At 46.2% G+C, this 24,741-nt stretch overlaps 2 protein-coding genes across 9 annotated transcripts in view; both read right to left on the bottom strand.

Moving 5' to 3' along the window:
- Positions 1-18,027, bottom strand: part of LOC139113234 (diacylglycerol kinase eta) — a 29,504-nt gene extending 11,477 nt beyond the window's left edge. For 4 of the 8 annotated variants that reach the window (XM_070674218.1, XM_070674283.1, XM_070674235.1 and 1 more), the window contains exons 1-7: positions 17,879-18,027; positions 1,361-1,565; positions 1,123-1,271; positions 840-931; positions 632-762; positions 368-536; positions 138-252 (exon numbers count right to left, since the gene is read on the bottom strand). In XM_070674218.1, the coding sequence (XP_070530319.1) occupies positions 138-252; positions 368-536; positions 632-762; positions 840-931; positions 1,123-1,271; positions 1,361-1,514 (810 nt within the window). In that variant the 5' untranslated portion in view covers positions 1,515-1,565; positions 17,879-18,027. The remainder of the gene's footprint in view (positions 1-137; positions 253-367; positions 537-631; positions 763-839; positions 932-1,122; positions 1,272-1,360; positions 1,566-17,878) is intronic. The other 4 variants (XM_070674245.1, XM_070674263.1, XM_070674254.1 and 1 more) reach the window with 3 other exon arrangements.
- A 1,403-nt stretch (positions 18,028-19,430) lies between these two features.
- Positions 19,431-24,593, bottom strand: LOC139113478 (E3 ubiquitin-protein ligase ZNRF1). Its single transcript, XM_070674686.1, has 4 exons — positions 23,575-24,593; positions 22,531-22,626; positions 22,238-22,343; positions 19,431-22,098 (listed from the first exon to the last, which is right to left on the bottom strand). The coding sequence occupies exons 1-4, from the start codon at positions 23,951-23,953 to the stop codon at positions 22,041-22,043; spliced, it is 639 nt and encodes a 212-aa protein (XP_070530787.1). The 5' UTR covers positions 23,954-24,593; the 3' UTR covers positions 19,431-22,040.
- Positions 24,594-24,741: the final 148 nt, after the last annotated feature.

Here is a 24,741-nt window from a genome sequence, read left to right as displayed (position 1 = left end):
CTAAATTACTACCAGCAGAGAGAAATATGTTTAAACGATGCAGCCTTGGCAGAGAGCGCAATCAAGTTCAAGAAGAAATGATAACCGCTAGAGTCATGCCAAAGAAGAGTTATAATAAAATTAATTTTAAAACGCACACATTTACTCACGTGCATTCCAAGACGATCGATTTCTGAAAGCACCCACCCTACAGATCCATCACCACTGCATACTAAAATCCGGAATGGGTCAAAGTGTCGAAATAGTCTCAATCTGAGCAAAAAAATATTATTTATATACTCGATAAATTTTTATACTTTATTTATCTACATTAACGAATTACATTTATGACCGGTTGATTAATATTAGTGCTTATATATTTTCTCACCCTGGACCTGGTCCTCCATTCATAAGGTCGAACACTTGTGCGGGATTCAGTAATTGTTTAAATCTTCTAAGAAACTTAATACCCTGATTGTCACCAGATTTACTGTTTACGAATACTAAAAGTGGACTGCATCCCGTAGGTCTAACCGCTTCCCAAGCTTCGTCGCTACCTGATAACATAATAAATTTAATATTTAAATATACGTGTAAAATGTTAGACGTAAGCCGCGGTATTTCATTTATAATAAAAATAGCGTGCGATTACCTATACTATGCAAAGCTGTAGGAGGCACTACGCTGAGCTTAGCTGGTCCTAGCGGACACCTGACACTTATAGAAGGTCTGCATGCTGTGTGCACAGTTGCTTTGCACCATAAACATCGCCAATCTTGAAGCCTACGAACGATATATTGTTAATTTGACGATATATCAATAAATCTCGTAAATATAAAAATATACTGAGATGAATCTACCTAAGTACAGAGCCACACGTTTTTTCACAGACGTAACATTTCGAGGACACTGGCAAATTTCCTTCCATCCACTGATGTGGCATTGTGATATTCTACAAATGTAGATTAAATAATAAATAAAATTAAATTGCAATTCAGGAAATTAAAAATATTAAAAATTGTGTATTCTCGATAAATTAGTTAGAATTAATTAAATTGACTGTAAAATGTTGTTAAAAGGTATACATTCGATCAGAATTAAACTTTTATCGATTATTCTTAATAAAATAACATATATGTATACCCCATCTTGGTCCTCGATTATATCTTTTCCAATGGATGCTAAAGTGGTCCACTTGCAATTATTTATTGCTTTTGCACTACACCTCTTGTGCACCTTGCATTTACAAGCCTCACAGCTCAAACCATGAGAAGTAACACCTGCAACAATGCCTTTTTTTTTTAATTTAAACATTTTCAAATAGACGTAAGTCTATTATTAATTAATAATCTATTATTAATGGAAAATTAGAGTTGCTTACCATGTAGAGCGTCTCTACAAACGTTGCAGTACGTAGGTCTAGCGTGACTAGTTGCATACCACTGATGATTACCTCCCAGGAACTCGGCAGTTCCAGGATCACCCTGAGGACGAGTGTCCGCTCCTGTTCTTAGCGTATTCAGCCACTCCTCCATGTCTCCTTTGCTTCTTCCACAAAATACCAAAGACCGAAGCGGAGTTATCACCTATAACATATAAAAAAAACCATTACTTTAATTATTACGCAACTATTATTAGTGTAACTATATATTAAAAAAAAAAAAAATCTTATTTTTTGACCTGTCTGTTCTACATTTTACAAGCGCAAGACGACTATCACGGAGTGACCTAACAAAGTGAGACTCAAACAAGACGGTGAAGCGTCGTTCGCGGGACTCATTACCGTCCGACCAGCGGGTTCAGCTGGTCCGTCGGCTGTAAACAATCGATAATGGCATTGGACCCGCGGTAGGAAGCGATTATTAAGCCAGCGGGGACCTAGTTCGAGTGACCTAAATAGAGTTTTAAAGCAGCGCGCGTCGATATCGCCTACGGGGGCCAATGGGACCGGCTACCTTCGGCTCTCTCGCGTGCCCTAACCTTCTGCGGGGTGTCGCGTACCTTAAACCGGGAGCGGGCCCCACGTTGCTCTGACGTTTGAACCACGGCTCGCGGCGCGACGGCGACGGCGACGGCATTCCGCGCGCGACGGGGCGCGCGTACGGTAGCCGCCGGTTCGGCCACAGTGACGGCGTACCACCAGCAAGCGAGCGCAGCGGTGACAGCGACCGGCTGCCGTCGCGACCTCCGGCAGCGAACCCGGACTCTCTTACACTTGGCGCCGCTCCTCTGGCACGGCTTCAGCACGCCCGTCCTATTTTCCCATAGCGCATGTCATGCCGTATTTATAAATAAGCAGCCCCGCGCGTGCATTGTTTCACTCCGGCCGCCGGCTGGATCCGCTTCTTCCTTCTCTCCTGCCATCTCGACGCCGGCCACCGGCGTGGCGTTGATGGGTGATCGCTTCGCCGTCCCGTATCGCGTCACGCGGCGGCACCACGTGCGCCATTGTGCCTCGACGCCGACGCGCGCCTCCGCGCCGCCCCGGCGGAGTCACGAGGCGCGAAAAAGCGCGCGCGGCGCGGCGGCTGTCAATAAACCGAACTCTTGCGCCACGAGGCTTGCACCGCGAGGCATTATCGTGGCGCTTATCCCTCCCGCATATAATGCCACGGATCGCCGCCTCCCCTCGACGCCCCCGCCGGTAGTCGTACGTGTCATCGTTATTGACAGGTAGACAGGGGGTGTATCGGAGATTCGCGCGGTATCTCCCTCAACGAGGTCCGCCCACGCCAGCGACTGGAGTTTGAAAACTTCTCGCGATATTCTGAACACGCGTTCGGGCTCACGGCTATCTCTTTTTAAACACAAAAAAAATATATAAAAAATAAAAATAGGAAAAAAAAGAAGGGAAAAAAGAAAAAGATACGCGGCGATCGTGCCGGGATACGCTCGTGTCTAGCTCGCCGCTTTTTTCCGACGAGCGGCGTCGTTCGAACGGAACCCCCGCGAGAAACTGTGCACGCGACGCGGACGTATTGAATATGCGACGGGGGCTGAGATCGGGGGTATATCGAGGCGAGGCAACCACCCTCCTCCCCCCCGGGTCCGTCAGGTGTCTTCCTTTTGTGCCGCGTCCATTCTCATCCCTGCGCTTTCACGCCGCGAGAACTCGCGATATCGAAATTCGAACGCGGCCGGCCTTTGTCCGAACCACCCCCGAAGCCGTCGGATCTATTCATCCCCTTGTTGAAAAAAACCCCGCGCGTCTCGCTCTCTTTTATTCGCCTCGGCCGGCACAATGCATTCGGTCGTTATACGTTCCGCGATGTATCACGTTTACACCGTAAAATGCCTGCTTCTTTTCCAGCGAAAATTCAAATCGCATTCTCTAGCAATCGAGCTTAATTGGCCTCGAGAGCTCGAGTGCAATCGTTGTATTAATTCCGAACCGCGCCAAGCCGGCACGGTCGGTTCAGATAGCCCGACGACGGGCAAGATTGCCTTTTCGCGATACCTTAAATGGCTCGAATTTGCATAATTTGCAGTACCACCGGCGGCGTAACTCCGATCGCACGGAGATCGGAAGCGGCTGCCGGTGCGGGCGAGGTGAAAACATAAAAATAAAAAAAAGGGACGCATCGAGGGTGCGTAACAATCGTAAAAGTAATGGACTTGCTTTATCGTGTTTATTCCCTCCACCAAGAGAGAACGTCGTAGGCGCGGGAGGGAAGGGTATCTTTCGACGTCCTTCGCACGGTCCCGTCTTCGCGTCCCGCGCGATGCGATTAATCATTGTCACTCCGACTAACTCGGTCGATTAATCATCGCGCGATGCCACATGACCGATTATCCCCGTTCGCATTCACCGAGTCTCCTTACATCCTCTTTATGGACCTCGAGAATTTATCAGCGCGCGAGAAACGGAAAGACAGTTTTTTTTTCTTTTTTTTTTCCCTTTTTTTTAATTTTTTTTTTATCTCATTGCGACAAGAACAAAGAACGCTCCACGCGAAAAACCGAGATGATCCCGGGAGTCCTTTATTTATTGGCAGCTTCGTTGTTAATCGTAGTTATCGGGTTTAAGGATGCCGACAGGCGATCCTTAGACGCACCTATAAACGCACCTTTTTCGAGCTCGTCAGACATGACGCGAGCGCACACTGCACTTAAATTTATTTAGAACGTGGGAAAACCCGCCGCGGCAACGTTTACGCGGATCAAGCGTAAATGCGAACTGGCAGATCCCGATACCGTTCGGGCTAATAAAAAAACGTAAAAATCTCCAGAACCGCAAAGGAATCTTCCACGTGTGCTTTTTAAGGGTGCTAAGTAAGCGAAACCCATCACTCCTCCATCTTCGCCATTCCACGTATTACTACCTCTCAAAAAAAAAAAAAAAAAAAAATTGGGCTATTTCTCCAGGATGGTCCCTTACGCCTTCAACAACCCTCTACGTATATTTCGTGCCATACATATCTTATGAACAAACGTAGCCTCCAGCGACATAAACAAGAGAAAGTGAGAAAAAGTACAAGGGAGAGAAAGAGAGAAAGAGGAGAGAGGACGAAGACGAAGGAAGATCGAAGAGCAAGAATGAGGAGGGACAGAGAGGCACTACACGTCACACAATTCCGGCGCGTGCGGGCGACGAGAAAATGAGGCCGGCCCCGCTCTGAAAGCTCTGAATTCTCAATATTGTATACTGGATGTGCGCCGCCCGCGAACGCCGCCGTGACCTTCTGACCTGGAAATCCACTCTGTCCTGACGCGAGCTGCCGAATCCGTGAGACCGCGGAGGGATCGATCATCCCTTAAATTACCCGCGCCTTCGGCCGCGTTACGACATTAAACGGAGACGCCAGCGGTTCCCGCTTATCAATCGCGGCGACAGAGAGATTCCCTCCCCCTCCCCCCGGCGAATAAATCTGGATTTCAGATCACGGGGAGAGTTGATAGATACATCTGACGGATGCCACAATTTCACCATGCCAAACGCGCGGAACGAAGATAAATCGCAGCCGGCTGCGAAGCAGGATTTTTCTCCGCGCTTTATCTATTTATGCAATTAACGAGAAATGAAAATATGCGCTGCCTTTTTGCGAGTGCCTCTGAACGAACGGGGAAGATAAAAAAAAAATATATGGCCAGATGTACGCTGACCGAGTGATTTATGATTCGGATGCTAACGAGGGAATATTCAACTGCAAGAAATAAGCCGAAATGGACGGAGCAAAGTGTCGCAGTTCCACTTACGAGTCCGTCACGTGTTGTCAGTCGACGCTAATCTTTATCATCCCCCTCGATCCACGGGCGTAATCTAGCGCATCGCGACATGAATTTATCATGTGATCGTAAGCCGAGCTTTCTGTGTGCTCTCTTCTCTTCTCCTCTCTCTTTCTCTCTCTCCCCGTTCTCCATCGCCCTAAACCACGCACTTTAATTAGCACCGCACCGACCGTATCGACCATCCCCGGCCCCATTTATGTCGCGACTCATTACACTATTCTACGTACGCGCCCGTCTATTTTTAGTTGCACGTAACGCGTGCAATAAGCATCGCCGGCTGGATCACGGCGTAGTCTTCTGCATAATGGAACGTGCATATTTGCCCGGGGAGGATACGCGACACGTGAAAGGTCCTTCCGCTCGCGCGCGGATGTGGTCACGGTACATGGACACTTGGCCCCGCGTCGTTTACAGCTAAATATACACCGTGCAAATAGAGCAACAATGAACACGTCGCAATTGCGAAACGCATTTGTTAGAATATGGAATATGAGTATATTATTGATAATTCTCTTTATTCCGTCGTTGCTAAAACGTGGCTGCCTCTCGCAATTTCATTAAAGGCGCACACGTGGGGAACCTTTGCGAATCAACAGCCCTCGCTTGTTTGGTCACTAATTCCGACGATGGAAAATTGCACTTTTCGCTTAGCGCGATGGCCTTTCGAAAGCGAAAACGGCCGGCTTTTATGGCTTTGAGAACGTAAAACGATCGTAATTACTCGGGGCCTTTTAATGGACGTACGGGTGTCTCGTGCCTCGGCGCGGACCGAGAAAAGGTCGGTGCCGAAGTGAGCAATTCGCTAGCTGCGACAATCGTCGCATTAAAATTAATTACGCTCTGATTCGCGGCGATTATTACCCGCCTAGCACGACAATTACGAGACTGAATCGCATACAACGTGACGAATTGTTATCGCGCGCTCCGTTTATCTCTCATTGTCCCGATTAGGGTTGTAAGTTTCCGCCTTTAAAGCGGACGCGTATTTTATTTATCCGTATTTCGGCGAAGCACGAAAATTCCACGCCTCTCTTCAACGCCGAATCCTCACCGATTTTCAATGGACACTTGACCTTTGCGTCACGCGTCCGCATTTCCGATCTCTATCTCCGCGTCCCGCCGAATATGGGTCGCGCGCGGCGACTAAATTACGGTCCACGGCGCATTTACCGGATGCCGAGATGAAAAAGCGGAATGAGTTTATTTTATTCGCGTCAGAAATCGGTTCGGGCCGCTATCTCGGAGTTTGATACAATCACGGAGCTGCCCGCAACGTATGCATAACTTTATCCATTAAATTAATTATCGCGTAATAAATTCCGCAGTCTATATCACGGTGTCGAATTAAACATCCCCCTTGGCAAACCACCGCATAGTTTTCGCGGTATCGCAATGCGCGGACTTCGATGCAAACGCAGATAAGAAAAGAAAGAAAAAAAAAAAGAAAGAAATTGAAAACAAAAACCTACGCGAGCAGGAACACTGCGAAATTTTTTTTAAAAAAAGTAACGCTAGGAAAATAGCACCCGGTTATCAAGCACAATAATAATTTTTACCGTTAAATAAAGCTGAACGCTTGGGTAAATATTTATCGTGACCGATATTTGAGGATCGAGGCTACGAATGGGGTGGATTGTCGCATTAAAATGTGGTGTATGCGGCATGAATATTATATTCTTTACTAAGAAAAAAAAAAATAAAATAAAATAAACGGGGAGAGGAAAAGAAAAAAAGAACGACGAAGTGCAAAGCTATTTCGAGGTCCTTTTCATACCTCGCGTACATTCATAGAATTGGAGTCCATGCGTGAGCGGATTTCGCGTTCCTGCCCCGGAACGTGTAAAAATGCGATCGCTAGAATGGTCGAACGGAATATTCGCGATGATAAAAATTGATCGACCTGTTAAACCACCTACCGCAACTTCCATCACGCTCGCGGTCAATAAAAACGCGAGCTATTGCGACCCCCAGCTCCGTTAATTTCGCGATTCGCAAGCGATTATTTCCTCCGATATTCCACGGCGGTAAATAAATTTTTTGACAGCGGGCTGAGTTCACACAAAACAGTTAGGCGCGGTTTAATTAATTAATTAATTAATTTTGCGTTGGCCGGCGTCCAATTAACTCGGCTTGAAAAAAAGAAAGAAAAGAAAAAAAAAAGAAAAAAAGAAAAAAGAAGGCGGCAGCGACAAAAAGTCCAACGGTAAGCTCGAGTGTTCTCCCGCAGTCTAGTAATCTGAGCATAATTATCGATAATCCCACGCTTTACTCTTTACTTTGTATAATCCGCTCATTATGACATATATATCGTTTGAATTTTCCGATAAACATACGCCTTGTTATCTCATTACTAATTGTAAGTTATGTCAAGTCTTATAAAAGCCGCGGATACATTAATTATGAAACATATTAACGGTCCGTTACCGCGTACGCCGATATTAGAGTACAACTTTAATAATGCAATCCTTCCCCGTAACCCACCCCCCTCGGTCGGTGGAGTTTCGTCAACAGTTTCGCAGCTCGTACCGCCAGCGGTTAGGCTAATTTAGCGACGCATTAATAACGTACGATTAATTGTCCCGCGCAGAATCGCCTAAATTCCGGAAAACCTGCGGCGGGCCTCTAATACGGGAAAGACGAAGCCTGTTAACTCGCGGATCCCGTAGCTTGGGGTATTAGTGTACGTACGTTTTTCAATTTGATTTCCGCGATTGCATCGTCGCCTACTTAAAAATGGATGTCGGCGTTCCGCTCTAATATCGGCGGCGCATATCGCGTCGCATGTGCACACGTGCATTCAGCCACGCGCGCACAATAGATGACGCGAAGCTGTACGCGTCTCTCTTGCGCGCGCTCCCCGAGTGTTTGCGCAAGAAGAGAGAAACGACGACGGAGCGAGGAAGAACCGCCTTCCCAGTTACCCCAGTGGTATTATATTTTAACGGTAATTGCGTCAGGCTTTCGCAATATTCGCACAACGGTGATATAAATCAGGGCCGAGCTGCCGCCGTAACACATGTAAAATTTAAATCCCCGATTGAAATCCAGATTTAAATCGGTCGGAAGTAGGACTGGAACTTAATCCGCTCTAAAATAGAGACATCCCAGTCTTCAAAAGGAGAGAAAAAAAATAAAAAAGAAAAAAAAACAGATTACACGAAGAAAAACCCTGATGATACTTTATTTATTCCGTGACATTCTCGACGTGGCGTTATAAACGGACGCTGACGTTACGCGCAAAATTAAGTGCATTAGAATTTTCCGCGAACACAATAGGCACTCGGGGATCTCTGACGTCAGCGTATGACGGCGTCGGTCGCATGGGCGATCGGTCCAGGAGTGAACGCGACCGCGGGGAAAATGCCAGGGCTTCCAGGTGTCTAGGACGAGTGCCCGATTGCCGATTACACGCTTTGAGGCCGCGTGTTCGAACGTGCGATAAACATTTATGCGCGCATTCGAGAGCGTAGCGCTTTCCATAACGCTATAAATAAACGCGGCACGTAGGTGGTCCGTCACGTTGATGCACCGCGCACGTAGTCCAGAAGTGTTCATTTATTAATTTAAGGCACACATTAAACTGGCGCATCGACTCGACTCCTTTGTGCGCGAGTGGGGGAAAAAAAAGGGAAAAAAAAACCCACTTGGTGATTAGATCGCGGTTCTTCCCCGCGGGTGAGGGAGGAAACGAGGCAGGGGAGAGAAATTCGCGAAATGTTATCGCGGCGACAATCGATGCGGATTAATGCGCGACAATCGGCCGCATAATTTTGCGACTCGTGGAAATTCAAGAGCAGGCACACGATTGAAATAGCTCATCATAACGTTCTGGTCAGGGGGGGAGGGAGACTTAATTGAACACGAGGCTGGCGGATCGATACCGTAATTAAGAGTTTTCCCGTAATGGCATTCTCTAAACGCGGAGAGTGTCTAAATCAGTGCGCTCCCTTACAATTCCCAGCTGTGCCGACAAAGGCCGGGGGGGGGAGGGGGAGAGGAGGGTTTCGTAAATGCGGCTCACTTCCTCGCGGACAGCGACGTACCTTCCTCGTCAACAGGGCTACGCGCTCTATCGCTTCGCCCTTTCCCGTCAGAAAAAAAAAAAAAAAAGTTCGATAAAGATGCCTCCGAGTGAGTGTCGCGCGCGCGGAAAATTTGTTGCGCCAATAAGCGTGTATAAACACATACGGGTTTTAAAATAAACGCGGGGTCGCAAATATCCCCTGATAAAGAATGTAAAAACCGTGAGGACAATCGTAGCGTGTGAGAAAAATGTTCTCTCGTATACCTTTCCCGCTGTTCTCCACCGAGAAAATAGAAAAAGAAAGAGAGAGAAAGAAAGGACTAAGATCGCCGTTAATATGTTTGCGCAGCCACCCAACTTCGCATCCAAAATGCCCTTACATTAATTACTCCGGTACCCATGCAATTCCGGCGTACACCGTCTTAATTGCGTTACGCGTCGCGTATATCACGCGGAGACGTTTCTCGTAACACGATAACAGACGCCTTTAGACTACCTCGTCTCTGCGTCCTCTTTGTCTCTCGTCAACCGAGACGATGCACTTTATGGCATCCCGAGTGTTTGGCTTATTCTGCGTGCCGAGGCGGCAATAAACGGCCACTGCTCGTGCACGGGATCGCGATAGGAGAGGCTGAAGATCGCCGCTAGGAATTGCTAAAATTATCACTCTAGCACGGCGGACAAATGGTAAAAGGAAACCGGGGGCCTGAAATACGAACGCGGATACCCCGTTCGTCCGCAGCCGAGGAAGATTTTTTTTTTTCCTTCCCGCGTATCGGGGCACCTTTTTAATGTCGTATTACAAGCGATAAAAATAGACCGAACCGGTCGTAAACGAATACGCCGTTCTCGGGAGTTTTACGTAACGTCGCGGCGTCCCGTCTTTGTTCGTTCCACCTAGCGAGAAGATGAATCGAGCAGAGGGAACCGAGAAGAGCTTGGATATCCTCAGATTGCCGATTGCGACTGAATCGCTCGAATTGTAAATGACGCTTACGTCTGTATCACCGTTTCTCTTCTCTTCTCTCTCTCTCTCTTTCTACGTATAATATTCCATAAATTCTTCGAGAAACGTGAGGCTGGCGAAGTTCGCGAAACTCTAAAGACACGTCGACCGAGAGTGTCTCGCACGCCGGAATCGAGGACGTGGGACGACAAGTTACGTGACGAGTCATCCCTCGCTCCGCGCGGATACGTTCAAACTTTTGAAACTTCGCGATAAGCACGGTGGAGATACGTTTACGCAATCACGGCGTATCGTCGAGATGTATTCTTTATTCCCCGCGGTAATCGATAGGAAAGAAATGCCGCGTCGCGGGATTTAACAGCGAATGGGGGGAGGAAGGGGGATGCTTGAAATGATAGTCGCGCTCGAAATGTCCGCGTCGTTTTCCTATCGATGGCTCCCCGAGACTCGAGGGAAAGAGTTAGAGGGATAACGTCGCGATAAGAACGCATAAAAAGAGGAGACTGCCCCGGCACACCCACGGCATAGCAATTTTGCAACGTAGTCCTCGGCACCGCGAATAATGCGAGCTACGTGCGGGACGTCGTTCACCGGCAAATATGTAACGTAAATGGTAGCGCAAGTAACGAACCGGATTATTCTTGTGGAAATCAGCGTCGACGTTACACTGTACATCGAGACGACGCAATAATCTAAAAAAGAAAAGAGAAAAAAAAAAAAGAGAGAGAAAGAAGAAAAAAAAAAAATCTGACGACACGTAATAAAAGAAACGGAGGATGTAACATCGGTGCAATAAACATTGTACGTTAATGATTTCCATGCGAAAAACGTAGGGTGGCTGAGGTCGCCGTCGTTGGTGACAGCCGGTCAATCTTTTTTTCTCGATGATAAATGCATGCGATCGAAACCTTTATCCCTACGCGAGCGAAACCTCGTTTCGATACGAACGCATTAGATTTCCTCTTTTTCGAGCCACTCGGTAATATAACAAATGTAATTCGAGAGAGAGAAAGAGAGAGAGAGAGAGGAAGGTGCCAACGCCAACGTACACATATACGTCTCAACTGGGTCGTTTCGGTGGAACATTGTAAAATTTTACGAGAAACTTGTGGGAGATATGTCGCACCGGCGAACAGCGTGACTCGATCCCGGGCTCTGGGCTCAACTTCGCTAATGGCCATTAAAAAGGGGTGCATAGCAGATATTACGTGCACGGGGCTATTACTGCAACCCGTTATCGTGGTTGGACGCTCGTTAAAAATTTTTTTTTAACTTCGCACAATGAATATTTTTCAGCATATACTTTTCTTTCGATCCCTTTCCCTGTTATCTCTACTTTTTTTTTCTACCCTCGAAATGCTTCCGTAAACCTAACGTCAAACGTGGCCGAAAATGTTAAACGAAATCTGAGAGCACAGTGGGCAAAGTCGGCCCGAATCCGTCGTCTTTCAATCACCGCTCTTTTTGGCAACATATACGCCGAGCTAATTTTACATTGAATAATTTTATAAAAATTCTCAGTTTGTCGTGAAAGATTGTATACATACAATATTGATTCACATTAACAATTTACGACTAAAAAAAAAATAAAAAAGTACGATTCAGCCAAGATTAACCGAGAAACGATATCCTGTCGCGTTCTACCTCCGTAAACAAAATTTAATTATAAAACTATTTATATCCCGACATTGAAGTAGACAAATCCATCTTCGCATTCGACGCTACATTTAGCCCATTCTGTCACCATTTTTAGACAAATTCTGGGGCAAGTTAAGGGCCAAAATGTCAGAGGCTATTTCTTCTCGCGCAGCTCAGTCGGCACGATTCGGTCAATCGTTCCAAACTTGTATATCCGCGCGATAAACACCGTTTTATCAGGTCGCACGTGGGATCGATTGAACAATCACTCCCGTTTGTTAATAGAATTTAGAGAGCCGATCCAGAAATCTTAGTTGATATCTATCGCACCGGAGACCCGGATAGCACAGCGCTAATCCCCTCGTTTGCTCTCAGTATACTTGACTGAAAATTACGTTTCACCGAATCAGTATTCCAGCGTTTTCCCCGTAAGTAATTAACGTTGGAAATTATTAAACAGCGTACGAGTTTCTAATAAGCGGCCGGCGGAATTTCTGTAACGCAAAGTGTGCCCGCCTCCCTTTATAAATTTCGCAATAAAAGTAATCGGAAGAAAAGCCGGGGCGCTTCTCTCTTCTCTTTCCGCGGCAGAGAAAGAACCGGCGCTACGCTCTTATCGCCGTCGCGTTGCTCCCGCACCCCCTTTGCTCAATCGCGGCCGCCGTTTCGGCGCGACTTGATCTCTTTCTTTCTTTCTCCCTCGCGGGTGTATTTAGGTCTATCGTGGGGTCGTCGACCCCCGCGAGGATGCCGCGCGGCCTATTCCATCGTATCTCGTGCATCTTCCTTCTTTACTCTACTCCCCCGACCGCCTCAAGTACCCAGCTTGCGTCATCGTGGACCGTGTACTCGCCTCCCGTTTACACTGTCTCCTATATTGCATTAGCAATCCCTGGCTCACCCCCTCGGTCGTCTTTCCGACCACCCTCCGGGCAAAGGCGGCGGGATTCATCTAGAAAGTTTCTTCTCCCTCGTACGTTCGGTTTACCTACATCATGCCGCTGTCGGGCCGAACTATATAAATACCGCTGTTTCTGCTCGTATCACGGGCCGATACTGCCAGACGCAATACCGTAAACTAAATCGATATGGAAAATGAATCTGGTACACACTCGCACGCGCCGCACCGTCGCCTCCTTTCCTCCCGACGGGCCGATATTTCTTTCGCTTTGTACATACCCATTAAATTCCTGTTCCAAAGAGAAATTCTCCGTAACGCATTCCCCAGCTAGCTTACCCTGTATGATTTATCAGACGCGTCCGAGCACGAAAATAGGTGTACGTGTCGCAAGAAAATTGTATTTATAGCAGAAACTTTCGAGGGAGGAGATAAATTTTTAAAGAGAGAGTCTAACGAAATGCTCGACGAAGTCGGACAGAAAATTTCGTCGTGCAATATATATATATGTACGTAATGCCGAAGTGAAATGGAATCAAATTGCTCCCGAGCTCTTCTCTAGCTGTATACGTCTAGCTTCACTGTTTATAGTATTAACTGAAGACATATGTCGAGGGTGAAGGCGGATCGAGCGATAGCAAGAGCGAAGGGACGGAGGAAAGAGGATTCCCTTCGCGTTAAGCCGAGCATAAGTTGACCGGTTAATAAGACAAGGCAGTCGGATTAAAGGACTCGGCTCGAGGATCCCGTCCGAGTGCCCCCGGTTTTTCGTGGATTCGCGAGCGAAATCGTGCCGTTAGTGACGCCGGTAAATAATGAACTTCGGAAATGTGCCGGGCGTGGCAAAGTATGAGAATTTAATAAGTCGCACTCCCATTAGGTCGGGCCTAATGACGCAAGAAATTATTCACGAAGTCCCCATGGCACCAGTCACTTACGGCGCGGTTTAATCTACCCTTAACGTTTAGCACACCTGGCCCAGATCCAACTCAATCGCCGAGACTTGAAACAAGAAGCAAACGTAATCTACTCGAGAGAAATAATAAAAAAAAAAAAAAAAAAATTCAGATATAATAACGTCTGTTCTAATTTGCGCTGGGCATTTAATTCGTTTTTCTTTATCGCGCTGCCGAATTTCGCGACCGACATAGCACTCTGGTACAGTTTCGCCGCCGGAGGAGACATCATCGTTCGAGCCGTCCGAGGCATTGTTACCCGTCTCTTGTTCGCAATTTCTGCCGACGGAGAGGCGCAGCCGGGAATAACAATCGCAGCTGTTCGGAATCGAAATTTGGTCGGCGAATTCGCTCCGTATCTACGGCGACATTTTGCAGATTGCGTCTTCGTTCCGCAATCGGGGAAAACGCCGAGCGATATCCGCGGATAGTTTCAACGGAAGTGGCTTCTCTCTCTACCTCCGCCTCTTCGTTTCGACTCGAGCCTCGCTATTTCGTGCCATTCGTACGGTCTCGGAATTCCTATCACGTAAAACCGCAGCGGATGATCGACGCGGGGATTTCCCGCGCATGTGTGCCTTCGGGTTACATATTTAGAAAGTCATATCCCGCGGACTACGTTATTTATTTGCGCGCGATGGCCTTTTTGATACCGGATATTAAATGCGCTTCCACAGACGGTCGCGCGAATAGAAAAAAAAAAAAAAAAAAAAAAAAAAGAAAAATTACTGTAATCCAACCTGGCTTAGATGATATCTCCTCGTCGGACTTAATTGCGAAAGTACGTAACGTCAACGACTATCCTTTGATCATCCGCGAGTTATGACTCCGTCTGCGATACGAGACGGTGCGGGAAGAGAAGTCAAATTAATCGGCGTTATCGATAATCAACGGTTAATGCAATCGGAAAACGCAAAGACGCTATTCGGCCCTTGTTAAATCTTATTTCATTTTGTCGGCGCGGAATCGTTTCTCTCTCTCTCTCTCTCTTTTTCTTTTTTTTTTTTTTGCCTTCGCGAAATCGTTTTTAATCGATCCGACGTCCTTCGCCGCGAGACCAGCGTCGTTAATGCCATTATGTAACAAGGATCGCCGCGCTGTCGTGTCCAGGGGAGTCGTCGTTTATATCCCGCGTGACAGCTGCGCGAGAAAACGCGATTACCCATAGTCTGCGAGAACGCGAGAGGCTCCCGTTACGTCCCCGTCGCAAAATGTAACGTCAACGTTAACGCCGGGGTGAAATAAAATGCTATCTTTCGTCGCGTGTCACCCGCCCAGCCCCGCGAACATTAATCGCCCGGTCTGGCTTAAACACGAACCCCGGCGTGACGGCGCGATATCGGTTAAAGGAGCCTTTTCCAGAGAAGTCAAAACCTTTCCATTCTCTTTAAAAGCGCGCTGTCGGTATTCCCGTTTCGTGCACGGATACACTTCGGTTTCTTTTCATACGTGCGTTAAGTGCTTCCTCCCGGCATGTAACACGAAACTGTGTTCCACCACAAGTTGGTTGCCATGAATTTCTCAAGAAAGAAAGTAGCGAGGAGAAAAAAAAAAAAAATATGCAAAAGCGATTTTACAAAAGGAAACGCGTATACGACTCTTGCGGTTATTTAAAAAGCAATTATTGTCGCGGATAGATTAACCTCACCGTTCGAAAAGCGGCCGGGATAACGCGTCGATTATATTCCTCGCGGAGAAGATGATAGATTAAACGCCGTCGCCACAGGGTCAATAATACAAACGGAATATCACTGCGGGCGGCTGAGACTCGCGTACGCAATTCGCCGTTTCCTATCGAGCCACCGCTCGAGAAACCGTTTCCCGGGCGAGTGTTAAATTATTTCAAATGCCGTGGAATTTCTGACCTAAGCCCTTTTAAGCGGGCATATAAACATTGCACCCACCCATGCGGCCGGTCGCCATCAATAAGTAAGCAAGTTACACGAATAAATCAATATCGGGAGGCACACGCTGGAAAGGCCAATATCATTTTGCGCGACAGAGAGAAGGGTAAATGTCCTCCATCGAAACCTCCCCACATTTCCTGCCGACGTCGTTTCCAGGCCACGGAACGTAATTGCTCGTTTCGCTGCTCAGAGATAGTAGCGCGCATGTAAGATCGACGCGGCCGTAACCCCCCCGAGATTCGAAAAATGTCAAAGGTGGCCCCTAATGATTTTTCTTTTTTTCAGAATTTGCTTCAAGGTAACGATCGACGATACCTTCGAACAAGTTCGCCCTAAATTAACACCCTAATTTCTTTTCCTAAACGTTGGGTCTTGATATTTTCTTTTTCTTCCGATTTCCCCCTTTCTTTTTCTCTCTCTCCTTTTTTTAATAATAAGTACGCGGGAGGGAAAATTCCTTCCCACGGCAGGAAGGATTGGTAATTATATTTTCCCTGATAGCATCGACGGACCGAAAAGGATCCCCCGAAGGGACGACGACAAATTTACCGAAAGATTGCCACGCGATCAGCTTACACCGTAATGTCCGTATAAGAAGAATTAATTTCCTCGTCGATTCGCTTTGCTCGTATACCTGGGGTGTTCACCGCGCCCGGCTACTTTCCTCTCTGCACGAAAGAGGAAATATATTCCTGGTGTAAGTTGCATTCCCAATTCCTTTTAAGGGCACTGAAAGGGACTTGAGGGAGTTCCTCTCGCGGAAAACTTTCCTCGGGATCTCCCCGGGGTCTCGTAAACTTCCACACACGTCGTCGTATCGAGCTTAGCACGCGAATTACTTTTCGCCCTACGTATCTTCGTTCTTGTCCCGTGTACGCGCGCGTGTAACCGCAGGCCGCCTTCCTAAATCACCGTCTTTTGTTACGCGTATCGCGCAACGCCTCCATAATGGAAAAGCCAAGGGCTCGTCAACAGGGGAGGGAGGGCGAAAGGGAAAACGATTGATAAACGACGTGGACGCCCGCGACGGAGTTTTCTCTCGCGACGAAACGCGCGAGCGAAACGCGCAACGTTGCGCATCGCCGTCGGTGACTTATTTGCAGGCGAAAGCACCGATTTGCCAATTGTTAAGCGCTGGATAATCGAGCAATTTCCACACTCGATTACACTTTACGCTCGGGATAATACGCAGTGCCTCCGTGCAAATAACAAATATTGGTACTCCTCTCGCGGTGCAATCTCGCGACTGTAAGCTCGTAATCAATGTCCGCCAAGTTCTTATTTACATTATGCAATCTCTGATCAATAATCTCCTATCAAATGGTAATTTTCGCCTGATTTATATTTCCCTCCCGAAGTAAGCGCGTGAGTTTTATGTTTAACGAGCTAAACGTGGACGGAAAGCTGCGGTAGCGCTCCACGATCACTTTCGAGGAAAAAATCCCAATGACACCGAGCCTGCTCGTTCGAATTAATTAAAAACGAATTGTCGGAGGAAGATTATTCCGTTAATGACTCGGCCGACGCTTTTGACTAATTAAAATAGCGAGAAAATAGCTAGAATATGCCGGCACCGGAAATACGTCACGATGGAACGATCTCGATCGTTCCAGACGAAATTCTTCCCGGCACAACAAATAAAATGTAATTAATTTGACGTGACTCGAGGCACATAGCGTCGCGCCGAAAATATTAATGCCGCGAGCTAGCGACGAAGCCAGCTGTTCGGCACGCGAGCGCGGCGTGATCGACACGGCAAAGGATTCCCTTTTTCCCGAACACTTACGCTCTTCTACTGCATGTTAGTGGAAAAGATCCGAGATCCATCGGGCCGCGGAATTACTCTACGTGGTTGCATATCCATTGTCGCGGTCTTTTAACATTTTCTTTACTTCAATATAACATACTACAAGCACGCGAAAATACTTGGTAATCTGTGCACGTACTACCTCGATCCCTGCGCAAAGACATTTGAATGTTTAAAACGTTCTGCAACTATGTGCGCGCGATAAAGATGAAATATTAAGCGACTTTATTTATATGCAGCCAAGTAAAGCCAAGTAAAGTTTTTACAGAAAGCAAGTAAAAAAAAAAGCAGACAATTGCCGCGTTCTCTCTCAGCCGCGCTTCCGCGGCCGCTCCGTCCTGTTGCTCAGGACGATATATGCAGCCTGTCGAGCGCCAGGTCAAGAGGGTGAGCGCGAAAGAAACGAGTTACGGAAACGTGCTGAGAGGAAACGGGCGTGTTACACGCGAAAGTCCCATCCCGGGAGTACTCACGTTCGTCTCTCCTTCCGATGCGTGGTGGCGCGTGGTAGCGATGCGGCTGGGCAACCGATTCGGTCGCGACGAGGCCGGCCGGCCAGCCGGACGGACCGCCCGGCAGAACTGCTGCGCTGCAACGCTCCTCGCTGCCTCGTTGGAGTGCTGAAGTGACGGCGCACCCGACCCCCGAGCCGTACTAAGGGTCGTGAAACTCCCACCTGACGACGTGACCTGGTAAACTGGCGCCATCCGGGTGTCCGCGTCCCAACTGAAATGACGTAATCCGCTAAAGTCGATGAAAGGCACTCGAGCAGCTAATGCCGTCTGCATTACCGCCGTACATGCCGCGGAAGAATTATTCAAAATAATTTGGATAATTCTTCTGCACGATCAAAGTGTTACGGCTACGATTCGTTTGATGTTTCAACTAACCTTTCGATCGAATGCTGAAATGGTCGCCGAGGTTCCGTTCGTTGTAAGCTTCAGGGCAGAGAACGGCATCGGTCAGACTATGATTTACAGAAAAAAAGGAATTAACGAATAAAATAATGAGTAATATAATCTGCGCTTTCGTTCGTTCGTACGTGTGCGTTAATTTTTAATCGGGGATGATAAAAATAGCAAGATTTACGTGTAAGAATAGTTGTCACGTCCGGTGCCGACTAACCGTGACTGTTCGTCAGCCAGCGTATATCCTTCGCAGATTCCCTTCCGCTGCATCGCGTTGCCGTCAATCAATCTCCACGCCTACGGATCCCACGACCTACGAGCCCTTTGCGTACCGGAGCCCAGAGGGTACGAAATCCTCAACGTGTGGAAGCCGGTGGAAGCTGATGGAAGTTACGACTGCTTCTGACGAAGGCGCGAAGGCTACTTTCACAACGCAAATCAAAATGATTGCGATATTCATATTCCTCGCTCCGATTGGCTCTTCCAGGCAAACCAATCGAAGCGAGGAATACAAAGCTCAGCCAACCAAAATTGTCGATTGCATCGAGCGGGATCATTTTAATTTGTGTCACGAAAGCATTTCAGATTTACACATCATTACGAGACATTTTATTTTACAGATGTGCGCGTTTTAAATAAATTAAAAATAAAAACAAATTATTATAATTATGGAAGACACGCTCAAATGCTATTACGGCTGTTTAAAATAACAATTCGTCAGAAATTAAATCTTTTTAAATATCGCGTGCCTCGTACGCCTGTTCAACTACAGAATGCTTAATTATACATAACTGTTTTTATTATTAAAACCACAATATTTCAAGAATTTATTATATTATATTTATGAATAAACGTTTAAAACGATTAAAACCCTTAATTATACATAAAAGTCACTTAAACAAAACTTTCTTTCAATCTAGTATGAATGAAAATAATTCATCTTAACTCGTAATAAGGCCAAATCAGGTTGATCATAAAATCAACATAAAACTTATCACTTTATATAACAATCATTCAAAACGCTTACTCACAACTTATGGTGATTGCGTAATTCACCGCACTTTCGCACGTAGAAAAAGAACTGCTTGTAAAATTAGACGATCTTGTAAATCAAACGTAGCTTATAAACTATATATTTAAGTCAATAGTGTCATACATACAAATGGTTCATTACAACCTGTGTATCCACAGTTACAATCCTGCGAGTTTAGGCTTCCACCGCCTGCTTTTTCGCGATTTCATTATTCTACGGAGCTAGATTAAACGCACTTTCAGGTTTTCACGTTTTATCTTTGTGGCGGTAATTAGATCGATTATTGTTACAGCCCCTCGAGTAGAGAAATTCCGTACTGTAAATTTAAAAAGGAAAAGTAAGTGCTGCATACGCTTTAAATAAAAAATTAATGACAGAACATTCTCTCAATTAAATTAAAACTTTAGTAGAATTTTGTAAAATTCACCGATTGAAAATTGAATTTTGTGCGCTGATTTAGGAACACAATTAAAAAATAAAACTTAGGTATAAACGTAGATTCGTACGTCTTTCTTGTTTCAAATAATTAAAAATGAATATCCTCGATTCTGTATATTATTTTAGTTGGTGTCTGTATCTTGCTGTTACTTTCGAGAGATACACGCCTCTATCACTTCCCTTTTTTTTTTTTTTTTAATACAGCAAAGATAAGAAGGTACAACTAAGATATAAACAGATTCGCAATACGGAATATCTCTACGGGATCGAATGCGAAAAGAGTACGTGCTTGCAGACATGTGCTGATCCACGTTGCATATCTAATACATATCTGAAACGCACGTGCTCTTCGCACTTCGCAGGATTTTTATTTGCGTTCTTCATTACTGCGCAACATTATCTTCCACTTTCTCCCGCATTCTGTCTTTGTATAAATCGTCGCAATACAACGAGTCTTACATATCGTAAAATTGATAAACGATCAGCCGTAAGACACAATTCTCGCCTCAATCAGTGACGCAATGCAAAGAACTTCCTTGTGTATGTTATCGCTATTACCGTTATATTTTTATCTTGGATTCCCATATATCTTTCCTCCCCCTGTTTTTTTTTCGTTATTTTTTTTATTTTTTTTTTTATATTTCTTTACGAAATCGAGCTTGTCTCTACGGCCACTTCTTGTATAGCTTAAAAAAAAGTGTGTATATGTATATGTAATATATACACACATACAAGATGTTTAGGCGTCGCGCACTTTCTCTTGCATATAGACACCTTCGTTTCTAATTAATTTCTATATTTAATTTATTAATTTCGATATCTCTGATACACACTTTAAATATACTTTAATTATTTAATTTGCAAATTATTTCTTTCTTTTTTTTCTTAACTGCTTTCTTTCCTAGCGAGATACTTTTCTGGATTATAAAAATTATGTATTTCTTACGTTTTATTTTGTTCATCAGTAAAAAAAGCGTTTGCTTTGATATCTAGGTATCGAGAGAAAGCACGCGAGAATATGCAATATATGTATATACATACACATATATATACACACACGTATGTACATATATATGTACATACTTTATGTTTACACGTTCGGTTTTAATAATATAATTTATTTCTATTTCTTCTCGTGCTTCTTTCCCGCTGCACCATTCGCATTTCTCTGTTCTCTTCGTATTATCTCATTGCTCTGTTCGTATCTTGAAACTTCCACGCAAATTACAAGTCCGAGTCGAACATATACGGTTTGCGTACATTACTGGAACAATGATAAACTTTGATTGTTCGTATTACAAAAACTACTTCTGCTGGGTTATGTCAATCCTTATCCATATACAAAAGAGATTAATTATACAGTAGATAAATCCTCAGTAATCGACAATAGACTGTACATCTCAGTAACACGGAGCGTGTCAATTCTCTCTAATAACAACAAAAGAGATTTATCACATTAGTATGAATCTCAGCAAGGAAGGTTAAATGAGAACCTTTATTGTTACTACAGCATCAACAGTGTTACGTCATCTCCAGCGCTCAAAACTCTTATACATTCTGGCTCTCCCTTTTATGAAAGTATCAAAAATATCCTTTCTAGCACTCATTCCCCAACAGACAACGAAAAAATTACGATATATCGTCTCGATACTAAAAATTAGTAAAATTGTAATTAACTTATCTAAGGTAGAGCTCACCTGCTCCTATGCAGGTTTCCTTGACTAAGATTCGTCCTGTCCCCTTTTTCCACAAAAAAAGAACCATAAAAAGAAAGAAAAGAAAACAAACATGATCATAATAATAAAGATTGTCCAGCTTAAGCGCTAAATCGAGTTCAAGATGTAAAACTAAGTAAAATCGATAAATATGGTACAATTGATATTAAGCGATAGAGCAATAATAGATTAATTATAGATACGTATAGATAATAGCATTGTATCGTTGAATCCTATGGCGATTTTTTTTTCTTTTTTTTTTTTTGTTATTTAAGTCCTCTGCTTAACAACAGTAGAATTGAGAATTGAATTAAACATCTGTGTTTCCGTGTGTTCGTTCTGATGAACAAGTCTCGTTCAGTCGAACAATTCACCGCACGCACCAATCACCATTTGCGGACTAGCAGCCACCTTGACTAGTTTCTTTTTTCTTTTTTTTTTTAATTTCTGCCATTTCCTATCATTTCAATCCCATCGGCGTGAATGTCCTCTGGGCTAGCAACTTGTTCCACTATGCTCCATCAAGTTCTGCAGGTACGAATCAATCTCCAGGATGTTCAGGGCAGCTACGATTCACTTGAAACCACTTATCAATACAGCTAGAAAAAAAAATATATATATATAGTTAGTATACCTTTAAAACTAAATTTTTTTTAAAGCAAACGTCTTTATTATTGATGTATTTTTTATTATCTCAACTGGAAAAGTAGCATAACCAGTTTGCATTGTTGCACATACTTTTTATGATATATACAGAGACAGGGCAAGCGGGCTATAAGATCTCCAGATTGTAACTCCTCCAAGCAAATAACGCATTCGCCTTTTCCATCTGTCAGGACATCTTCTATCATGAGAAAAAGCAAAAGCAAAGTTAATCATCATCCTAATCACCATCAGCTGCTTAATCATTGACAAAGCATTGCTTTCAAGGCAACAATGCATTAATTGATAACAAAGAAAAATATATTTAAAAAATTGGCTGTCACTTATCAAGGTGATGCAGCAAGTTTATCGTGACTCAATTCTCTTACCATTGTAACTGAGCCGTGGCTTGGTCAGGCACATGACCAGGTGACACTCAATATCATCCGGCAGAATAAACTTGGAGCACACGGGACACTTTAGACCTTGAACACAAAGAACAAGAAAAATTCAGAGTGACGGAGAATGGCATGGGCGCAAAGACAATTTCGAAATGGAAGGCGCGGATACCATAAAGAACTCGTCTGACCCGGTCCACCGGCACCACAGCCTCGGCCTCGTGCTCGTTCAGACACGAGCTTACTATAATTCCCATACTAGCCCCGACATAACCTCAGCCATGACCCGCCGTTTCGCGGCCCGCACTCTGCACCCGGTACTGCATCCTTCCCTCACGGAATGCGATCCCGGCGCGCGTGCCGACACACCTTTTTTTCTTTCCTTCCGCGTTTTTTCGGGTGGGCGATATATATTTCTCACAGCACGGCTCGAAATTTACCCAGGCCCCGCTCGATGTCCTCGGGCAGAGTCATCGATTGCGGTACGCGGTTACCGGGCCAACCACCCCGGCAACACGCGTCAAAACAAACGCCCCCTGTCTCACCCGCGAATCATCGTCGCGCACCAACACCGTCCGCGGAGCTCTCGCGGTTGCGCGACCTAACCTCACTCTCGTCAGCCGCCCCACAATTAGGTTAGAGGCCCGCCGATTAACGCCTCGCTCAGGGCGTTCCTCGACGAGGAATTGCACGGCGACACGCTTCTAAAAAAGCCCCCGTTCGCTCGACTGGCCCCGCAGTACAAGCAGCTGATCGACGGACCGTATTTTTACGACTCCGTCGCGTCGCTGCAAAACACTGTTCTTTTTGACGAAGACCGCCGTGTTTGCTTTACGATTTGCGTGTCAGCGGTACCATGACACTTTGTTTACTTGAAACGATATCGAAACGCGTATTTTACCGATGACGCGTGATGTAATGCACTCGCGTACGAAAGAAAGGTATCCGCAAAGCTGGGGAGGATTTGCTTTCGGAGTCGCGTAGACTCATAAATAAACGGACGTAAACATGCAAACTAGAGAAAGATTCGCTTACCGTTGAGGGACCAAATGTGCGAAGGCAAGCTGTGCGCGGCGTAGACGCGGCCGCTCTCCTCGTCCGTGTCGTCGGAGTCGAGCTGGGGCAATCCGAGGGCCTGGCCGACGCCGACCCCAACCGAGGTTGAGAGGCCGGCTTGCTCGGCCGAGGAAAGGTCTGGCACGGAGCTGAGCGAGCGCGCGCGCTGCCTGCTGTCCCCGGACATCCGCGTGTTCTGGGACTGGTTCGCTTGCTGGTGCTGATGCTGGAGCATACCCACGCTGCCGGGCAGAGAGCGGAGCACGGAGAAGCCCTGCATTGTGGTCTCGTTGGCCCCGGTGGAGGACTGTCCGTTGCCGCCAGCGGATTGCGCGACGGTACTCGCCTTGGCACCCATCCCGATCGAGATAAATTTCAACAATCGTCACCACGTGTTCGCCTTCTTTCTCTTTCCCTCCCTTTGTTGCTTTCTCTTTCTCTCTCTCTCTCCTCTCTTTTTCTTTCTTTCTTCCTTTCTTTTCCTGTCTCTCTCACTCTCTCTCTTTCTCTCTTTCTTTCACTCGGATATATTTGTCTGCCACCCCGTGTCCCGTGGGCGATGAAATCACTCGTCAGCCGGTTTGCGTGCGGCCGCCCAGGTGAGAAATGGCGAGAATACGCGACCCCCCGGGGTACCTCAGGTCCTGGCAGTGATACGCGGGCACGCACACATATACTGGCAGCACGGTCCTCGGCGCCTACCGTCTCGGCCCCGTTCTCGCCCGCTCGGCGTCGGCGTCGGCGGCGACAGACGACGGCTCCGGACAACCTCGCGCGGGCCCCACCGCGCCCCGTCGCGCTCTTACAACACCTTGGGATTTAACTTAGGCCGGAATTTAGCAGACGTGCGCCACAACAAGCAAGTCATTTCGTCCGCGAACATACCAGCGGCTCGTCGCACAAAACATTCCCCGACATCTTAAACTTCCTAGATGTCAACACGGTCGGCTCGCGCAGACACTCCACTCGACGGCATTGCGCGCGCCACGCCGTGAACTACGCGGCGACTCGAGGCAACGGTCGATGCCTCTCGCCTCCACCTTCAAGACCGGACCGAGTTCGCCAACGCGATGCTGAGTGACACATGCTTTTTGTTTACACAATCCCAGACAATTAAATTACCTCGGCTGAGTTCCCTCCGATTAA

Source organism: Cardiocondyla obscurior, linkage group LG01 (genome assembly GCF_019399895.1).
Source record: "Cardiocondyla obscurior isolate alpha-2009 linkage group LG01, Cobs3.1, whole genome shotgun sequence".
In the NCBI taxonomy this organism is placed as follows: Eukaryota; Metazoa; Arthropoda; class Insecta; order Hymenoptera; family Formicidae; genus Cardiocondyla; species Cardiocondyla obscurior.
The sequence above is the reverse complement of the archived record's forward strand: the minus strand, read 5'-3'. Positions and strand labels throughout refer to the sequence as shown.

What these genes read in the sequence shown, in the direction of transcription:
- LOC139113478 (XM_070674686.1), bottom strand. Translation starts at nt 23,953, where the DNA reads ATGGGTGCCAAGGCGAGTACCGTCGCGCAATCCGCTGGCGGCAACGGA. An exon ending in GCCACGGCTCAGTTACAATG is followed by an intron (nt 22,344 to 22,530) that starts GTAAGAGAATTG and finishes TTCTCATGATAG; the next exon opens with AAGATGTCCTGACAGATGGA. An exon ending in CTCTGTATATATCATAAAAA is followed by an intron (nt 22,099 to 22,237) that starts GTATGTGCAACA and finishes TTTTTTTTCTAG; the next exon opens with CTGTATTGATAAGTGGTTTC.